This window comes from Balaenoptera musculus, chromosome 13, assembly GCF_009873245.2.
Source record: "Balaenoptera musculus isolate JJ_BM4_2016_0621 chromosome 13, mBalMus1.pri.v3, whole genome shotgun sequence".
Taxonomy (NCBI): domain Eukaryota; kingdom Metazoa; phylum Chordata; class Mammalia; order Artiodactyla; family Balaenopteridae; genus Balaenoptera; species Balaenoptera musculus.
The window spans coordinates 49,534,599-49,554,417 of NC_045797.1; the positions used below are offsets into that span (position 1 = coordinate 49,534,599).

Consider the following 19,819-nt stretch of genomic DNA (forward strand, 5'->3'; position numbering starts at 1 on the left):
TTACCTTTCCTTTTCATCACAACAGCCACAAGGAGAAGAATAGCACACACTGACACCAGGCTCTGTCACAGTGCTTTCACATGTGAATCCCAGGCTGTCTTCACAACAGCCCTGTAGGTTAAGTGTTTACACTCACATGCTGGAGGAGAAGAAACTGACTTGCAGATGATTAAAAATCTCCAGGGATGCCACAGGAGTGACAGAGTTATGGACAGAGCCCAGGTCTCCCAACTCCAGTGCACTGCTTCTTCCTTTGTTGACCTTAGGAATAGGTAATGCAGATGATCAGTTGTGTGATGTCCTAAAGGATGCTCCTCTGGACCACCAGCCCAGCACTCTGAGTACTTTGTCAAAGTGCTTCTCCTCAGCCTCCACTGCTACTGTCCAATAAACTTACCGTCACCGGGTCAAGCACTAATCACTGGCACCCATCCTGATTCCCTGGTGTAGGACTGTCAGGTGCAGCTGTACAGGTCGTGCACTGCTCAACCCAAGAGGGTTCATTAACATTATGGCCTAAATGACTGTCTGTCTCAATATGAAAACATGTGCCAGGTATGACTGATGGGGCTGGTGTGCTAGGCTCCTATGTAATGCCCTACCAGGTTTACATAATCCCATCTAATTGTTATTAGAAATTATATGATAGAACAGTAAAATGTCTATAAATAAAGCTTAATGTATAAAAAAATAAGTATAATAGGAACTGTAATTAAGATTATAATATTGATAATAAAGTGGATTCAAGGCTGCTACTTGAAAGATTTAGTGTCCAAAGATTATCATGTTTTACTGCATATTCACAAATGATACCTTTATGCTCTTGTCATATCACAAGGAATTTTTATTCCTGCCATAAGTCTTATAGTATACTTCACTAAGGCCACTAATATTATAGCAAGTCTACATTAGATTCACACGAACAACTGAAATTACAGTATAACAATGTATAAAAGGAGAAAAGGAATTTAGTTTTTTAAAATAAATACAAACCTACCAAATACAAATTTCTGAATGGAAAATAAATATCTTTGGTCATTTTAAAACATCATAGTGTTACAATGACCAGCTTACATTATTGTCTTTCCTGGGGTAGCAACACGCTTAGTTAATAATTGAACAAACTACTAAAGGCTGAAAATGAATCTTCAACATTATCATCGTCAGTATCTCTATTAGTTGGCCTAACTGGTACTTTGGAAAACATTAAGAAAACAAGAAGCAAAGATTACCTAGCATAAACAATGATGTCCTCTCTAAATGCTTAGATACCTGCAGTAAATATTGGCAGAAGTGGCTGCAATTATTTCCCCCGTGTGTGCACGCCACTTTGCCATGTGCCTTTGTGTTCCTCTCACCGAGGTGGAGTCTGTTTCCCAGCCCTTGAATCTGATCTAGCCTTGTGACTTGGCATGACCAATAGATTGCAACAGAAGTTATCTCCATCAATAGGACAGCTTTCTGCCCAATCAGCAGACACACAGATGTTCTCCCAGTGACCCCAGAGACCCTATCTTTACATGACTACCGTGAAATGAAAAGAAAATTGGTTTGGAAATTAATTTTTCAGATTTATAAGCCACTTCAAATTTCCAACCTGTGACAAACTTTCCTGGGTGAAGAATTGCACATAGTTGTGTGAGACCATCAGAGTCCACAGAATAAAAGCCGCCAGAAGAAACTGCATTTAGTCCTCCACTCCAATGGTGCAGACAGGCTACCTCATCTCTGAGATTCAAGATCTTTGTGATCTGACAAACTTTAACTTATGAAATCAGGAAGCTAAAAGGGACCCTGATTTCCTAAGAGATAGATGCCTAAGAACACATTCTTAAGACAACAACCATAATCATAATCATCATCATCACCTGATGCTTGCATTGTTCTTAATCTCTCAGAAATCTACAGGGAAGTCTGAGCAACCTGATGGCAGTGCCGAATACAAGGTGTCCTCTGATGCAAGGAAGAACTGGCAAATGACCTCAAAAGAAAGCTCTTCTTGAAATAGAATAAGTAAAAGAAAAGGCAAGGGAAGCTGATGACAGGATAAAAAGAATGATGAGGGTTTGGTGGGAGATATACAGGGGCAGAAAAAGATCTGTATCCCACATAATTTTTCAGGACTAAACACTCAGTAATAAGTCATTTAATTCAGGTTTAACACCACTAATCTCCTGGTAAGCTCATTTAGAGCCTCATTTTCCACGTATTAGATTCCCTTTTATGTTAGAGAAGGGTTTTTCCCTTCAGTATCCAATATCAGAGCCAAACATTGCTGCCACAATTGCTATGCCCAATTCTCCAATCATGGTAAGAGTAGCCATTTCTCTTCATTTGAGAAGGCTGCAAATCCAAATAGCTGCTTCTGAGAGTATGTCTATGTATTCACACCCTACAACACTTCCCATCCAGCCAGACTCTCATAAAGCTCACAGAACTCATGATGATGTTAAACAACCCCAAACAACACTTTAGGCTTCGGCCCCTGAGATATAGCAACCCATGTTGGAGATTATTCTAAAGTGAAGATCCAGATAAACTATCGCACACTCAAAGCTACGTCAGGTAAGGAATGGCTTGAAGGAATCGGGGATCATCTAAACAAGTGAAAAGATGATTCAGGAGGTACAAAATAGCCAGTGATGTGCTAGAACCAGCTCTTACCAACTCATAAGAGCAGATAGACAAATGTTGAGGAATTTAGCAATGTTGACATCACATTGGTAGCTTGATATAATCTATGGCAGGAGAATTTACACCGTGGAAATTAACAAACACTATAAACAAGGACTTTTTTCCCTGGAAAGCTGATTGTTAAACATTTACCAGCATTTCCCTGAAAATAGCTGTCTTCCATTATTTTGAGGCTTATCTTTGGAAAGAGATTATATTTGGTCATAAGCAAAGCTTCTCAAAGCTTTCCAGTGCAGTATTGACAAAGGCAAATGAGAATACAAACTCCTTGGAGATCCAGTAACATGTCCAAAGTGGCAGAGAATCTAAGCAAATATTGAATGTATAAAATAATGAAGGTATATAATAATGACAGAACTAAAATATTGGACAGCAAAAAAATACGTTTTATCTAGCCAGTGAGTAGGCTTAAAAATTTAAAGTCCATGCATCTTTCAGGAAGGGATTTTAAATATTGATAAAATTAAACTCTTTAAATAAAAGGTAAAAGTTAAAGTATGAGGTAAAAATTTCAGAGTAACCATTAAAATTAATAAGGAGAGTCTATAACATCCCAAATGTAGATGGAACAAAATAGAATAAGAAAACAAAACAAAGCAATAAAAGAGACAAACACACAAAATTCAACAAATAAAAGACAAAAAAGGGGAAAAAATGGAGCATGTAAAATTAGAATAAAGTAGAAAGCAAGTTGCATGGCAGAAAAAAAGCATCCATATGGATCAATAATCAGAATAAATGTAAATTATTAAGGTCATCTGTTAAAAGAGATTGTAAGAATGTATTAAAACAAAAAATTCAGCTAAGTGGTTATGAAATTCTACCAGTGGTTATAAAAGACATGCCTAAAACATAAAGACACAGAAAGGTTGAAAGCAGAAATATAGAAAAAATTATACTAGAAAAATATTTATCAAATGAAAAGGTGGTATCTCTGTTAATATCGGACAGATAGATTTTAAGATAAAAGACAATACTTTGTGTACAGTAAGATGCTACAAAATTCGAGAAGGTTTAATTCACCATGTATATATTCCATTCTAAATGTGTATGCCCCAAGTATCATTTATATGTGAAGAAAAATATAGGGAAAATTTGTGTCATTCTGATCATGTGAAATTTCAACAGAAATCCCTTCATTAGTTTAATTAAAACTTAAAATGTTAGTAAATATTGATATATAGACAATTTTAGGAAAATAATAATATATTGGATTTATGGGACAAATATAGAGCCTGTCACAAGTAAATAGAGAATGCCGATCCTTCTCAAGCTCACATTGAATATTTACAAAAATTAACTGTACTAAGCCATAAAACACATATCAACATATTTGGGGGAAAAATCAATAGCACATCCTCTGACCATTATGCAATTTAAATTAGAGGTCAATAACAAAGAGATAAATTTAAATATCTGTATTTTGTAGATTTCAAAACTGTACATCTCAATTATCTGGGAGTTAAAGAAGAAATCATAATGGAAAATTGAGAAACACTTAGGACTTAGCTATAATGAAAAATTTATCCATCAATATTTATGGGATAGAGCTAAGGCAAAGACTACAGGGAAATTTACAGAGTAAGTATGTGTGTATATATATACACTTATATGTAAGTATACATATATATATTAAAAAGGAGGAAGGGCTGAAAAACGAATGAACTGACATCCAAATAAGAGGTTAAAAAAAAAAAAAACAGAGCAAAAAGAAAACAGATGAGAAAACAATGGGAAAAATTGTGGAAAAGGAAAATAAAGATAGAATCTGATTGGCAAAGGCAGAAGTCAGTCCGTGAGAGGACAATTAAATAGAAAAAAATTTGGCAAGGTTGGCTAATACGAAGAAAATGGACAGAAATAAAGAACACTAGGAATAGTTTTTAAAAGATTTAAAAAGAGAATACTAAAAACCTTGATCACAATACATTTAAAAACTTGAATGAAATGGAAAATTCCTAGAAAACTTACAGTGTAAAATTTAAGAAATAGGAAGCTTGAATAGCCCAATAACAATTAAAGAAGTTGAACGAATATTTTTAAGTCTTCACACACACACACACACACACACACACACACACACACACACACACACACCATAAGACCAGGCTTGAATGGTTTACAGGCAAGTAAATCCATACTTTCAAGGAATAGATTATTCTAATCTGAAACAGTTTTTTCCTAAGAGCAAAATAAGAGGGATTATGGCCCAACTCAGTCTGTGAGGTAAATACACCCGTGATAGCAAATCATATAAGGACAACAAGAGAAAGGAAAATTAGAAATTACATTACTCATTACTAAATGACAAATTGCTTATGAACACAGATGCCAAAATTCTAAATAAAATACTAGGAAGTCAAATCTCTCGGCGTATAAAATAACAGTAAGTCATAACCAAGTCTGTTAATCCTAGGAATATGAGGAGTTTTTTTTTCCTTTTTTTTTTTTTTTTTTTAAATTTTATTTATTTATTTATGGCTGTGTTGGGTCTTTGTTTCTGTGTGAGGGCTTTCTCTAGTTGTGGCGAGCGGGGGCCACTCTTCATCGCGGTGCGCGGGCCTCTCACTATCGTGGCCTCTCTTGTTGCGGAGCACAGCCTCCAGATGCGCAGGCTCAGCAACTGTGGCTCACGGGCCCAGTTGCTCCGCGGCATGTGGGATCTTCCCAGACCAGGGCTCGAACCCGTGTCCCCTGCATTGGCAGGCAGATTCTCAACCACTGCGCCACCAGGGAAGCCCGAGGAGTTTTATAGTATAAAATTATCATTGTAACTCAGCAAATTAATAGCTTAGGGGTGAAACAAATACAGAAAAGGCATTTGATGATATTCATTTCTATTCATGGTAATAAAAAATTTCTTAGAAAACTGTTCTACGATCTTTAACCTGATATCTAACCTAGTAGGCATCAAAAGCCTATAACAAATATCATTTTAAAGGTGAAAAATTAGTAAACATTTTCTCTAAAATCAGGAACATGACAAGAATGCTCATCATAATTTCTACTCATCATTGCACTGGGTATCTCAACCAGAGAAGAAAAAGAAAGGAAGAGAGAGAGAGAGAGAAAGAGACAGAGAGAAGGAAGAGAGAATGAGGGAGGGAGAGGGGGAGGGAAGGAGAGGGAAGAAGGAGGGAAGGAGAGGGAGAGGGAAGAAGGAGGAAGGAAGGAATTAGAAAAGAAGAAATTTCCTTACCACATGTCAAGACGATTTTAAAGTTCTAGTAATTAAGACAGTATAGCGTTGGTGCATGTAAAAAGGACGATGGGCTATATATAAAAGAGCTTAAATGCAAACCTATGCAAAATAGTAGTTACTTGAGATGTGATAATTTTACAAATGAGAGAAAAAAAGGAGGGTCTATTCAAAAAGAGGTTCTGGGAAAATTGTTTATCCATGTGGATAAAAACCATATGCCATTGAATAAAACCGAAATTGAGTTCCCGACACATACCACACATAAATATTAATACCTAATAAATTAAAGACTTAAATGTGCAGAGTAAAATGATAAATGTTTTAGAAGAAAACATAGGAGAATATTTTTATGGCCTCAGAATAAAGAAAGATCACAGGAGAATGAAAACATAAATAGTAGTATATTTATATAATGGAATATTACACAGTAGTGAAATTTTACAAACTACAGCTACATATAGAAATACGGATGGTCCTTTAAAATGTCATAGTGTAAAATAGCAAGTAACCAAAAACTAGTTAAGAGTAATGCAATTTGTATAAAACTCAAAAACAAGCAAAATTAAGCAATATACTGTTTGGAGATGCATACTTTGGTAATCAAATTAATTTTTAAAAACAAAGGAATAATAAACACAAAATTCAGATTAAGGGTCACTTCTAGGCATAGGAACATGAGAGGGATAAAGGAGAAACAACTACATAGATGCAATGTTGTTGGCATCTATTTCTTCAGTCTACAACTGTTTTATTATTTTGCTTAATAATTTACATTTACGTTATACATGTCATCTGTCAATTGTGAAGAGGACATAGTTTTAAAATCAAAATCTCAGTTAAAAAAAATTTCCGCTCATTATATGAGGACTAATTTAGTTATAACTAGAGCTCTCCAACATCTCAGTGGGGATTTGTGGGGTAGGTGTATGGGTGAGAAGTTCAACTGGTAATGAGTTTTTTGGTCAGTGGAGTTATTCAAACAGAGGTAAGTCAACCCCTTTAAATCAATGTGGATATTTTAAAGTAAACTTAAGCCTTATTTAATTTATTGAATTAAGACCCTTCCACATCTGAAAGACTATGACTCCACGCATCAATTGGTGAATGAAATAATTTAACTGTTCATGTTAGCCAAAACTGCTGGCATATAGAGTCTATATAGATACTGCCTTGATCTTTCAGTCCTGGAGTTAGAATGAATCAGTTGCTCCCAGAAGAAGCCAGGGAACAACTTCACCCTAAAAGTCACTTGCTTCTGTTTTTCCCTTAATGATTATTTAATCCATTCATCATATGTCATTATTCCTTGACGAGGTAGTGGAGAGGAAGAAAGGAGTGGTATCAATATATACTGCTTAGCATTTTCACATAACTCAATTTTATGCAACTAATTAAAGATAGTGTTGAAACTAATTTTAGCAAGTAATAAGCTTTAGGCAGGATCTTAGAGAATATTCTGCCTTTTAAACTTCATAGGTTCTGGAGTTGAAAGTTGAAGGCCCCTTTACTGACAGTGTGGCCAAACGTTCCTCAGATCCTCGCCATCTCCTTGATGGAGAGTGTCAACAAAAGCGCCACGATCGTCACCTACAGAGAACATTTAAAACTGAGTTAAAAGCATAGATTAAATAAATTCATTTGTGCCAGCTTCCAAAAGGCAAAGGCAATCTTCAGAGCCCGGAAATGAGAGAAGCCAGAAAGGATACGTCATAGAGAGTGGACAGCTGGCATCTACTAAACCCCCCTGAAAACACAGCCCATCCCATAGGTCACTCAGATGAGTCAGTTATCTCTGTGGACTCCCCTCTCAGAAGTGCCTTCTACCTAACACGATCTGCCTGGGGCTCACTAACCCACTGCCTGTCTTCTGAGCAACACCATTTTTGGTTAGTAATTCCAGCAAGGAAGAGGATCAATGAGCACAACCCAGAAGTTCTGGTTTTATGTCAAGTGCACTGGAGGAAGACGTTGAGACCAAGACTGGAAACAGGTCCCTGCCCTTCACCCAGTGACACTCTTAGTGATGTTTCACATTCCAGATTGTGTCTCTTTTGGAGAAAGTCAAAGTCAGTGACCAGCCATGTCACTGGTTTGAGAAAAAAATAGTGACCAGGAAGGACATTTCTACAGTCAAATTAATATAAACTATTCCAGACATGCATCAAGGTTCTATTTGCTCTCTTCCTTGGGTCAGGGTGTAATAAACTCAATCAAGAAAGATAAGGGAGTAACTTAGCTTGCTTCCCCTAAAATCAACGCTAGCACACAGGAATTTTGCTATTTGTCTGGAAATGACCAAAGGGTGGGGGGGGGGAAGCATCCCTGGGTGGGTCACATGACCCTACCAGCTCCCAAGGCAGATCTCTTCTCACAAGGGCTCAGTGGGAAGCCTCGGAAACCTGTGTAGGTTTTTCTCTGCAGATGCAGGAAGAAAGCAGGTGGATGGATAAATAAACATGGCCTTGCTCCTGGTGGCCTTGCTCACATTCCTGAGCTTGGGCTCAGGATGTCATCATCGGATCTGTCACTGCTCTAACAGGGTTTTCCTCTGCCAGGAGAGCAAGGTGACAGAGATTCCCTCCGACCTCCCCAGGAATGCGGTTGAACTGTGAGTATCAGAGACAGCGGGAACGACAGCGTGGCCGGTATTTGTGTGTTGCGTGCTATTATTATTTTCACATTGGACTGATAACTGTTGAGCTAAAATATTTCTGCCCTGACCAAAGGCTTAAATCAAACAAACTCCCCCGGCCCAACACTCCTGCCCTGCGGTTCTCTAAGGATCGTAGTGAGACTTTGTCTCAGAATTGTCGGCGAAGGGCAGCACGGAGACCCAAATCCAAAAGCAAAAGGAAGAGTTTTTCGTTGTTTTCAACACTTTTGCTCTTGGATGCCATAGACTCTTTGGTGAAACCAGAAAAACAAAACTAAGAAAAATCAGAAAGCTAGAAGAGTTAGGATTGGAGGGAGAAAGATGCCTTCGATTTAAGTGGAAAGCGCAGTGTGTTTCCTGAGGACACTGAATTCAAGAAGGCAAGAGTCACTGCTGCTTTGGAGGCACCAGCAAGTAATCCCTGAACTGAGACTCTGCTTCCTGGGGAAAAAGGAATTGTACGGGAGGGAAGGGGTGTGAAAAAAGGAAGAAAGAAAAGAAAAAAGGAGGCAGAGAGGGATGGAGAGAGACAGGATAATCTTTCATACCCCTGGGAAAATGTGATTCCCAACTTTAGATTTTTACTGAACTGTTTTAATAGGAAGTAGACAGACTCTAAGAATTGGACAAGATCTTAGACATCATTTCACTCTATCTCTTTATTTTGCAATTGAGGAATCTGGGGTCTGGAGAGTAAAGAGAATTGCCCAAACTCTCACAATGAGTTGAGGCAGAGCCAAAACTAGAAAGCAGGCCTTTTGACTCACAGCCCACTATTCTTCCCGTAAAGTCTCATGTCTACTGCATTAGAGCAAGAGGAAGGCAGGACTGTTTAATTGTCCAATTACTATTGATATTTCCCCCGAGAACTGGCAAGTGGCGGCTGAGAGTTTGTAGATATCCTCAGTGGTTTTATCCCAAGGCTTTTAAACAGAAGCTGCTATTCTGGAACCCTGTTTTAATCTTGGTTCCCCAAAGCTATGCATGACTCTTATGTTACTGCCGAAGGTGGTCATCTTTTTATTTACCAATTACCATGTCTACACTCAAACATGATGGTGTTGCACTTCAGATTTTCATTCAGGGACAAATGGCCGCAAGACTGACTTGGTTCTGTTTGCTCCTTTTTCCCTTGGCATCACAAGCCCTCCATTCCTACCCAAAGGCAGCTGCAGCGGCAGGGAAAATAAGTGACCAACTCCGTGTTTTGGCTGAACCGCCTCAGATGGACAGCTACTCCTGATTATAAGGAAGAACGCACCTATGCACAGTCTGCTTTGTTAGATGATCATAAACACAGGAGAAAGCCGGTGTACCTGAGCTCCTGTAAGAAGTCACTCATTCCTAAGCGACTTTGAACAATTACTTAACCTCTTTTGAGCCTCAGGTTCCTAACTTCTAGAGGGTTTAATACGACCTGCTTAGTCGGATGGTCGTGAACGCTAAATGATACAGCCCCCCTACACACACACACAATTTCTACCTCTCCTGGCCCTTCTCTTTTTTCAATGTTTCCCCATGGGCCAAGCAGTGCCAACCAGTCACTAAAGCAGACAGCCTCTAACAAGACTTAATTTTAGGGTGATACTCTTCTATCCAAAACTCCCTTCTGTACTAGGCTGTCTGCTTTCTGGTATCTCTTTACTAGAAGAGAGAATTTTTTTTCATTCTGCGTAGAATAACAGGGAGTAGCCAGGTGTGAGCCGCAGTCTGTGGAATGCCCACTTCTGATTTAGACTATAGCTGAGAGTGGCTAAATATTTCTGGCTTCAGTAGGGTTTAGGCAGCCTGAGACGACATAGCACCGTGAATAAAGTACTCAACTAGGTGAGCAGGGTCAGGAATGGAGGGAATTCTCAGGTCATATTCACAGGTGGGCCTTTACCTGATTATGACAAGTCAGAGATGGAAGAGTGTGGACTCCAGATCGCAAGAGACCTGGGTTCTAACCCAGACTACGACACTGCTTTTTGTTCTATCACGTGGGCTCTTGGCTGTATCATGGAAATTGCAATGTGTACCTTTTTCAGAGTTGCTGTGAGGATTGAATGGTGTATTAAAACATCCAGCACAATGCCTCGCAAGTGGCAGGGGAGGGGGGGATTATTGTTGCTATCGTCATCTGTAAAATACTAGAGAAAAAAACACCACAGAGGGCATTCAGGATGATCAAATGAATCAACAGGAATGAGAATGCTTTGAAAAACTGATGTAAAGCTCTTCATAACTCTGAGATAGTTTATAGCAACCCACTGATTTAAGAATAATCTCCTCCTCCTCCCAGTGGCTGGAGCACTCCTTCTCCATGCACTTACTTTCTGAGTAAGAAAATGTGTTCCTTTAGGCTTTCAATATTTCCCAAGAACTCAAGGAGGAGGTTTCATCCTGACCATGGGCAAAGGATTTTTGATTTCAGACTTAACTTAGAAACTCAGCTTTACCTGGAGGCAGTCAATGAATCTAGAAAGGACCCTTTCATCTTGCTTAATTCTTCCTGGAGTTAGAATTTCTAAGAAGAATGTGAACACCCATTCAAAACTTGAAATTTTAAGTCTAAGTGACTGTGTGGATACAGATATCTTTTTCTCCAGCAGGGTCAGATGACCACAATACTAGAAGAAAAGACTCCACTGATGGCCGTTCTTGGCGAAGGGAGATCTGTACTGAGATTATATTATAGGCTGCCTGTGTTGACCCCTCTCCTCACAGCAAGTTCCTGTATCTCATTGCCATCTCAATTGACCAGCACTTACTTCTAATTATCTAATTATATTTTTCCCTTTGATTTTCTTCCTTTGCTATATATTCCTTGTTTTGCTGTTTTGGTTTAGATCACTAGCCATATCCCATAACCACAGATTATTGTTTAGCTAGGAACTAGTTTATTCTTTCCTTAGTAGGTCCTTCTTTCGGAGGGATGTATCAGTATTACGAGCCAAAAGGAAAGCCTTTTGCTATGCCAATAAGGTTCTGTGATCTCCAAGAGGAAAATAGATTTTTTGATGCTTGCAAACAATTTCAACTGTGGAATTTTTTCTTTAAGAGCGTCTTCCAGGATTAATATTCTGAGAACAGTTTGAGAAAGGCTGGTTCGAAGTTGGTCTATCCAACCCCAGCCACCAGTACAGATCCCCTGTAAAGTCTGCACTGCAGCCCAGATCCCCTGACTCCCAATTCAGTGCTCAATAACAGCTAAAGATGGACCTTTGGCTGATTTTCATTGCTTTATGCCTGACAAGCAGCTATTTAAGACCACCATGTGTCCTCATGAAGGAGATGATTCTGAACTATAGACTAAAGCCACAAAAGAACTAGGTGTTACTCTTTCAGAGGTGTAGAAAGGGATGGATTACAAAACTACTAAAGCCACAGTTGACTTCTTCATTTGTTGAATATTGATAATTCAATTCACCTCATCATGTAGGTTTCATGTTTCCAATTGCCCACATCTAATCAGTTTTACAAACTCCCTTCATACTGCTACAATAAGTAATTCTTTTTTTTTCATTGCCATCATCTTTGTTTGGGATCTGAACATCTAAAGCCTGGATTAAATAATTATGTCCTAATCTACCTCCTTGCTACCAATCTCTCTCTTCTCCAAACCAGCCTGAACACCGTCATTCTAGGTTTCTCCATAAAACACCACTGCCACCATGTTATGATTCCCCAGTTCAAAATCATTCCGTGGCTCATCTTTCTGACTTTACCTCTCACCTTTCACCGACAGGAGCCATCTACTCTGCCAGGCTGATAAAGACTTGCTCTCAAGTTTACACTTGCTTATGTAATCTTCAATTTCTTCTTTGTCTCTTGAAATCCAACCTATTTACCATAAGCTTACTCAAAGGTTGCTTCCCTGACCATTACATTTTCATTTAACCTGAATCCCGGTGCAGTTCATTTTATAATTTTGCTTTGCCCTTAATTTTTCATATGTATCTTATTTCCGCAACTGAAGTGAAAATTTCCTTTGTACTCCTTATTGTGCCCGGCTCAATGCAATGTAGGTTCTGGGGCCTCGATTACATGTAGAACAAATGGTACAATAAATAAGGGGGAATTGCATCTATTTATTTGCTCTGCTCCTCAGTATCGAAGAAAAGATTCTTATAAAAGATGATTATTGCTCTCCCTGCGGTGAACTACTATAGGATTTGATAGTTTCCTTGTTTTCTTTGCTTTTTTATGTGTTTGTTTTTAAAAAAATGCCTGTATATCATTCTGGAATCCATTAATTTATTCAGAAAGAGAGATACATAGACTAGAAACAAAGTCTACTAAGTTAAAAGCTGAATATTCTATATTTTAGGCACGCCACTCAGTTCTCTTGACTTAATAATACCTGCCTCTCTATTTCTAAAAAGAATACTGAAAGGATGAGTGAAATTACCTAAACAAAATCACTTTAAACCAGACAAAAATGTTCAAAGAAATATAATTTTTGCCAATTAAGGTCAAATTCCAAACCCTGAATGTTAGCTTTCTTGTGTTTCCCAGATGTGCTTTGATTATTGTAGTCTGCCTGGATATTAAAACCAAACACCCCACTGTGCAGATTGCTCTGGGTGCCCATATCTGGAGACTCTTACTGTCTTGTTTAGATATTTCTTTGAAAGAAACAAACAGCACAGTTTTCATGCTAATGCATACATAATCTTTCCTCTCAAAACAAAACCCTGCACCTACTTTAGTGAGAAATGATATGTCTATGTCCAACATTTGGAATTTCATTGGACTGGGGTAAGGAAGGTTTATATTTCCTGCAGAGGAATCAGAAAAAGGAACAGCTATAGAATGCAGTAACTTGAAAGGCGAAAGAAAAGTAAAAATTATATTGCAGGGGAAATAAATTCTTTAAAGTAGAAGATGAACTCTACTCTGAGAATTGGCTAAGAGATATAATTTACAGAGTCATTTCAGCTATTGAAAAGTAAGGGTTTGATAGTGTAGAACTGCACTACTTGGTGATGATAAAATCCCCTTGTTTACCTAAAGGTCAGTGCTGTCCTTCCTCACCCAAGTCTTCTGCCAAAGAAGCCTAAGCTTCAGAAGCAGGAAATCTTGGCAGCAAATGGAAAATTCATTTAACGTTTGATTATCCTTCTCCAAAACCACTAATTGGGTTATCCAGTCACTGTGGTTGATTGGACTATTTTTTTTAAGCAGTTAGATTTAAACGCTCCAATTTAGCTTTATTTAGACTAGATTCTAGCTTATATATCCCATAAGGTCACCTAGGAAAGAGAGTAATTATTTTTAATTGCTTAGGATCTGATGATTATAATGAGATTTGGATGTTTCTTCTTAATCTGACCTCTCCCTGAAGTATCTCTGAGCATGGTTTAGGTCTCTGACCTGAACATGTCATTACCTTGTTCTTTCATATGGAATATGGCAACTGATCTGAAAGTCTTCAAGGGATGTTCAAAAACTTTTTTTGAGCAAAGCAACCAAACCCTTGCCATAGACCTGAAGCCAATTATATTTTTAGTCTCAGGAGTGGCTAGTGTCTACTCTCTTTCATACCCTCTCCCAGAGCTGGCTCTCTTTTCAGCAAGAGCCAACACACAGCCATCACAGAATCCTGTTATCACAAATCTGGAAAACATACAGCATGAGCCAACTTTTGTATATCCTTAATGCTAAGATTGATGAAACCTCTAAGAAATAGGAACCCTAAAAGTTCAGCTGTTTCAATGAAAGAGAGATCAATTGAGGATATAGGAGAGAAAATTCATCAGTAGATTGGTGAAAGGTAGAAGTAAAACAGTGCTGAGGTTTCTTTCAATTTTAAAATGCTTTGATTTTACAAACATCTTCAGGCATCAAACTTCCCAAAACCAACAGGCTTTTTCTAGGCCTCCAGAGTCCAACATGTATGTAATTCCTAAATTTCTGTATGTCAGTTGTGGTATTTTGAAGGAGGGGTGTGGTTCTTAGGCTTAATAGACAGTTCTGTTAAGTTCTGTTGTTTATAAATGCAACATGGAAAACCTCCCCACAGACACCTCTCTATGGTTACTTTCAGTTTGGGGTTTTAAACAAAGACTTTGTGAGGGATCCCAGCTGCAAAAATGACTTTGTAACTAGATAAACAAAGGCTGATTGGAGGTCATGGAACATTTCATACAGAACCTCCTGGAATAGAAGGGCATTGAAAAAAATAAAAGAAGAGCCAGAACCTTGAGCACTAGATTTCAGGAGTGGCCCCAGGATAAAATATCTTGTCCCTTCTAAGAAAGTCTACTAAGTTTTGGTTCGGAAGATAGGATCACATCCCTAGAAGACAGGGTGCCTGTACTTGTGCTTCACTCATCAGCTCAGGGTAACAGCTTCTGAATCAGCCTCTGTGCCTTCAGCCTTCTCCCCTCCCAACCCTCTGCTCTGGTTTAATCCCTCTGTGGGCTCCAATGCCCAGATTCAGGACAAGAGTCCAAAGTCATAAGTTTGACATCAAGTTCCTCCATATTTTGTCCTCAAATTAACTCTCCTGTCTTCTCTCTCATCTTCTAGCCTTTCTACGCTTTGCTCTATGGACTATTTCCTAATCCCCAGCTCCCAAACATACCTTATATTCCCCTACCTAAATACTATTATTTTCTCCAACCTGAAATGAATCCTACTCTAATATAGTCAGCTTTTGAGACCAGGTAAAGATGCTCATTTTTCATGAAGTTTTCTTTCAACATCAAATATTTATTGATTATATTTGTGCAAGGCACTATGCTGGACACTTGGGAGAAAAGAATCAATAGGGGAGGCACGGGGCTTGTTCTCATGGAGTTGCTAAAAGAGAAGAGTATCAAACAAGAAACGACAATAATGCTTTTCCTCACTTTTACCCACAACAATAAAAATCCCCCTTAGAACCCGGAACGGTCACTGTCAAAACCACTCATTTGACAATTAATTGCAAGTTGCCTTGTACAATCTGAAATCATAGATTGTGAGAGCTGGAAGAAACAGATGCCTAATGAAGGCCAATGAGGAGACGTCTGCCTGCCTGATGCCGGAAAAAAAATGGATGCGAAGATGGGTGTCTGCCTGTCCCATCTACAATAGATTTGCTCTTTTGACCACCTAGGGTTGATTTCGGGAGCTGTGCAGGGCCACTTCCAGACACCTTATTTTTTTAAAAGGTCAGAAACTCCTGTCTTTATTTTACAAGGAAAACACAGCCCTCAAATAAAATAGAACGACAAACGAACACCAGCAAATTTATGGTAAGGCTTAACTGGCAGATGTCCAAATATTTAAGTTTGACTAGAAATTTTCAAATTGGGCAAATACAAGGGTCTGGGTCCTTCGAGTTGAGATAGAGGAGAAGGGTACAGAAGGTGGAAAACAGCACCAAAAGCGGAAGCTTAGGCTGCACTGTTTTCTTTGCTACCCTCATAATTTCCCAAAGCTGCTTGTGCCCATGAATACTATTAAGTGGATATTGGGGAGACAGTGGGTAAAAGGAGTTTATGTGTCAATGGATAGTGTATGACGGCTTCCCTTCGGAGCAGCTGAACGTCATCTAATCTGGTAATCACACAGAGTTAGTCTTAACAAAGCCCAGATGTCTCTTCTGAAAATGATATACCTTAAAAACGTCTACCTTGGCATAAGCAGGCCACTAATAAGAAATTCTTGAGTGCTCTTGACTTTATAAGCAATTTCTCTTTCTTCTAAATTTCAAACTATTTTTGCATGGCTATGTTTAGAATAGAAAAACAAACTGAATGCAAAAAAAATGATCACTCTCCATCATCAGATCACAGCCTGAGCAAGTATCAACAATCAGCCCCAAACCCTTGCCACTGCCATATGCCCACCAAGGCTAATTTCTGCTCAGGGCAGGAAGGAATTTAATTGGTGTTTCTTTATGGTGTTTCTTTCTTCATTTAATTGGTGTTTCTTTTCCGGGCAAGCAGTGTAGACTTTCTGTAAGTAAATATATTGGGGGGGAGGGGGCGGGTGCAGCAGCAAATACAACAAGAAACACTCTTTTAATTTAGAAAACAAACTGGAAAGGCAATGAAAGCAAATATGAGATTTATGGTGAACAGCAAAGCGGTCATCTGGAATCCTGCACACAGTAGCAAAATTGTTTATCAGGCCCCTGATTGTGAAAATCGGCTGAGCTCCTTCAATAAGAACATACAGTCTTAGAATGGCATCTGATTCTCCCAAACAAATATTACAGACAAGAGGAAAGAGAACAAACAGTTATGATAACCAGATAGGGAAATTACAAAGTAGCTCTGGAAGCAGAGCTATAGGTTAAGAAGAAACAAAACAAGAGCCACAGAAGTATAAATAAAAGGAGGGGCTGGGCCACTGAGTCAGGGAATCACTGTGTCAATATCTAGGTCTTGCCTCTTGGGCTGGACAAAGTCCCTGGAGAAGATTCTTCCAAGCTCCTCCTACCTGGAGCGTGAAGCCCTACTGCCAGCATTCTGGTGACTGGGGAAAAGGGCTGGGGGTCTCAGCATCCGGCAGCCATAAGTGGTCTCTGCGATCTCCAGTTCAGAAACTCTCTATTCTACTCTCTTTAAAGAGTAAACCTTTGGTGTTTTTCTCAGGTGGGGAGGAGCACGGGCCTGACTATACCAAGTGGGTAGTGTGGCTGTTTCTTAAACAAACTTTCCACCAACCCTCTTTATTTTGGCCACCTCAACCTTATTCACCATCCCCAGTTCCGCTTCTGGGGACACCAGTGCCTCCAATTCCTGAGTGTTTTAGGGATTGTGCAGTGTAAATCACATTGGTTTAGGATTCCATTCTCTAGCATCTGCCAAGTCAGCGATCCTCAAACTTTTATGTGCAAGCACATCAGAGGAATATACTGGGAAAATGCAGATTCCGACTCAGTAAGTCTCGGGAGGGGTCTGAGATTCTACATTTCTAACCAGCTCCAGGATACCCTGGCTGTACTAGTACAAGAACCACATTCATCCATGTTCTTTATAACCCTAAAATTCTATTGCTCTTGTTCCTCTGTCCTTATGGCTTTATGGCTTTAAAAGAAAGAAAAAAAATTCCCCTTACTGTCTCCTCAGTGGAGTTTTAAGAGGAAACCAATGGTTATTTAGTTATTTGTTTACTCTGCCTTCTCTTCCCAGGAATCCCCATTCATTATTCAACCCACTCAATCTGACTCTCTGCCCATCGTTCCACTAAAAGTTATCTTGTCACAGGTACCAATAAATTTCTCTTAAATATTTTAAGTATGTTTTACACTGTGTATGTTTATATTACTTTTCAAATAAAAGTTTGCATATAAGAGGAAGGCGCACCATTCAGATATCAGATTCAAGGGCACTTCCCCACATACATGTTACCTGTTTCTCAGGAACATGCCTCACAGGAGACCATCCTCCTGTATGAAACACTTTTCTCTCTTGACCTCCAGCTTCTGTGACACCATACTAGTTTTCCTCTTACATCTCACACCAGACCTTCGTCTTCTCTGCTACCCAGTCTCTAAATGTTGGAGTTCCCCCGACTTCCTCTGGACCGTCTTCTCTCATGAATCTGTACTCTCTCTACAGTGATCTCATCAGTCCCGTGGCTTTAAATGCCACCTACATTCAAAATCCATGTGTCATGTCTGACCTCTTCATTGATCCCCAGACAAGTAATACCCATCTGAAACCTTGACATTGTCACTGGATCTCTTGCTGGCATCTCAAAACCAGCAAGCAGAAAATAGTGCACTTAATCACCCTCCCCTCAATTCCTCAGAATATCCTCTCCCAGGCTTCATCATCTGAATTAATGCACATATCACCAACTCCTCACCATCAAATCCAATCCAAGTGCTGGGGACTAGACCCCTACGATACACCTCAAATATCGCCACTTCTCACCTTCCTTATCACCACCCCAGCTCAAACCACCACCTCTCTCACCTACTACAAGTGTCTCCAATGCTTCTATCCCTTAGTTCCACTTAAATCCATTCCCCACACAGCATCTAGAGAGACTCTGACAAAGAAGATGGCATACAATTACTTAGAGTTCGCTTAGAATAAAATATATTCAATCCACGTTCATGACTACCTATTATGACAACAGCACTAGTCTAGGTGTCAGAGATCCAGCAGTGAGCAAAACAAACAAAATCTCTTCCTTTGGGGCGCTTACATGCTTCGTCATGGCTACAAGGTACTCTATGATCTGACCTCTGCCTGCCTTTCCATAGGCGTAGTGCCTATCATGCATCACTTGCCCATTTCCACTATGCTCCTGCCACCCTGGACCCTTTTCTGCTCTACAAACACACCAGGCTCTCACCACCTTAAATCTTTCACTTGCTTTTCTTTCTGTCTAGAATGTTTTTTTTCTCTCCTCTTCCGTCTCCACCCAAATTCCAACCACTTAGAGTGGTCTTCCTTGACCAATCCACTATAGTAGCACCCCTACCTTGCACTAGCTTATGACCACTTTCTTCCATAAACTCGCTGCAATTTGAATGCTTTTATTTGTTTATCTATTCCCCCCCACCACCACTAGAAACCAGAACTAAAGCTTCATGATGGCAAGGATGGTACAGAGGATGATCAAGGATGATAGCTCCTGGTACAGAGTAGATGCTCAATACCTACATGAATTGAATGAATAAATGAAAGGCCCCTTCAACAAATAAGAACTAGAAGGAGAGACTGAATGTAACAAACACTTATTAATCCTACTATATCATCATGCTGTATGCCTCTTATAGTATCTCACCCAACAGTCTTGCACTGTAGCTATTACTGTTCCCATGTTAGGAAATAAGAAAAATGAAATCAATCCATTCTGAATGTCAGGATTGAAACTGAAATTCTTGATATACCTGATTAGAAAACATCCAATCTTTGTACTAACCAAGAAAAAAGAGAAAGAAGACCTCCCTGTCCTCTGAACTCAATCCCTAAAGAAAAACCATCTAAACTCATCATCTGAGCTTAAATATGCACGGTGCTGGAGTTATCTATAATACCAATTTTACATATTATCTTGCCTCTCAAATACAGTAAAGCTCTCTGAGAGCTAGCACTGCACCCCTCTCCTGCTGTCAGCAGCATTGGGTACTCAGTAACTACTCAATAAGGAGGACAGAGAAAATGAATGAGCGGGATCACAAATAAATAGGACTGAAAAGTAGATGTCACTGACCATTTTCAGTGATAAGTTGCAAAATAACCAGAAGCTGTGTAATAATGCTAAGGAGCTGTTTGAATGATATGCAAGCCTATAGAGGAGGTAGTTGGCAGAACTGGTTCCAGCTTTGCTGC

At 39.2% G+C, this 19,819-nt stretch overlaps 1 protein-coding gene across 3 annotated transcripts in view; it reads left to right on the forward strand.

Moving 5' to 3' along the window:
* Positions 1-8,232: 8,232 nt before the first annotated feature.
* The window catches only part of FSHR (follicle stimulating hormone receptor), a 169,387-nt gene continuing 157,800 nt past the window's right edge, over positions 8,233-19,819 (forward strand). For 2 of the 3 annotated variants that reach the window (XM_036873566.1, XM_036873565.1), the window contains exon 1: positions 8,233-8,504. In XM_036873566.1, coding sequence (XP_036729461.1) covers positions 8,353-8,504 — 152 coding nt within the window. In that variant the 5' untranslated portion in view covers positions 8,233-8,352. The remainder of the gene's footprint in view (positions 8,505-19,819) is intronic. The other variant, XM_036873568.1, reaches the window with a different exon arrangement.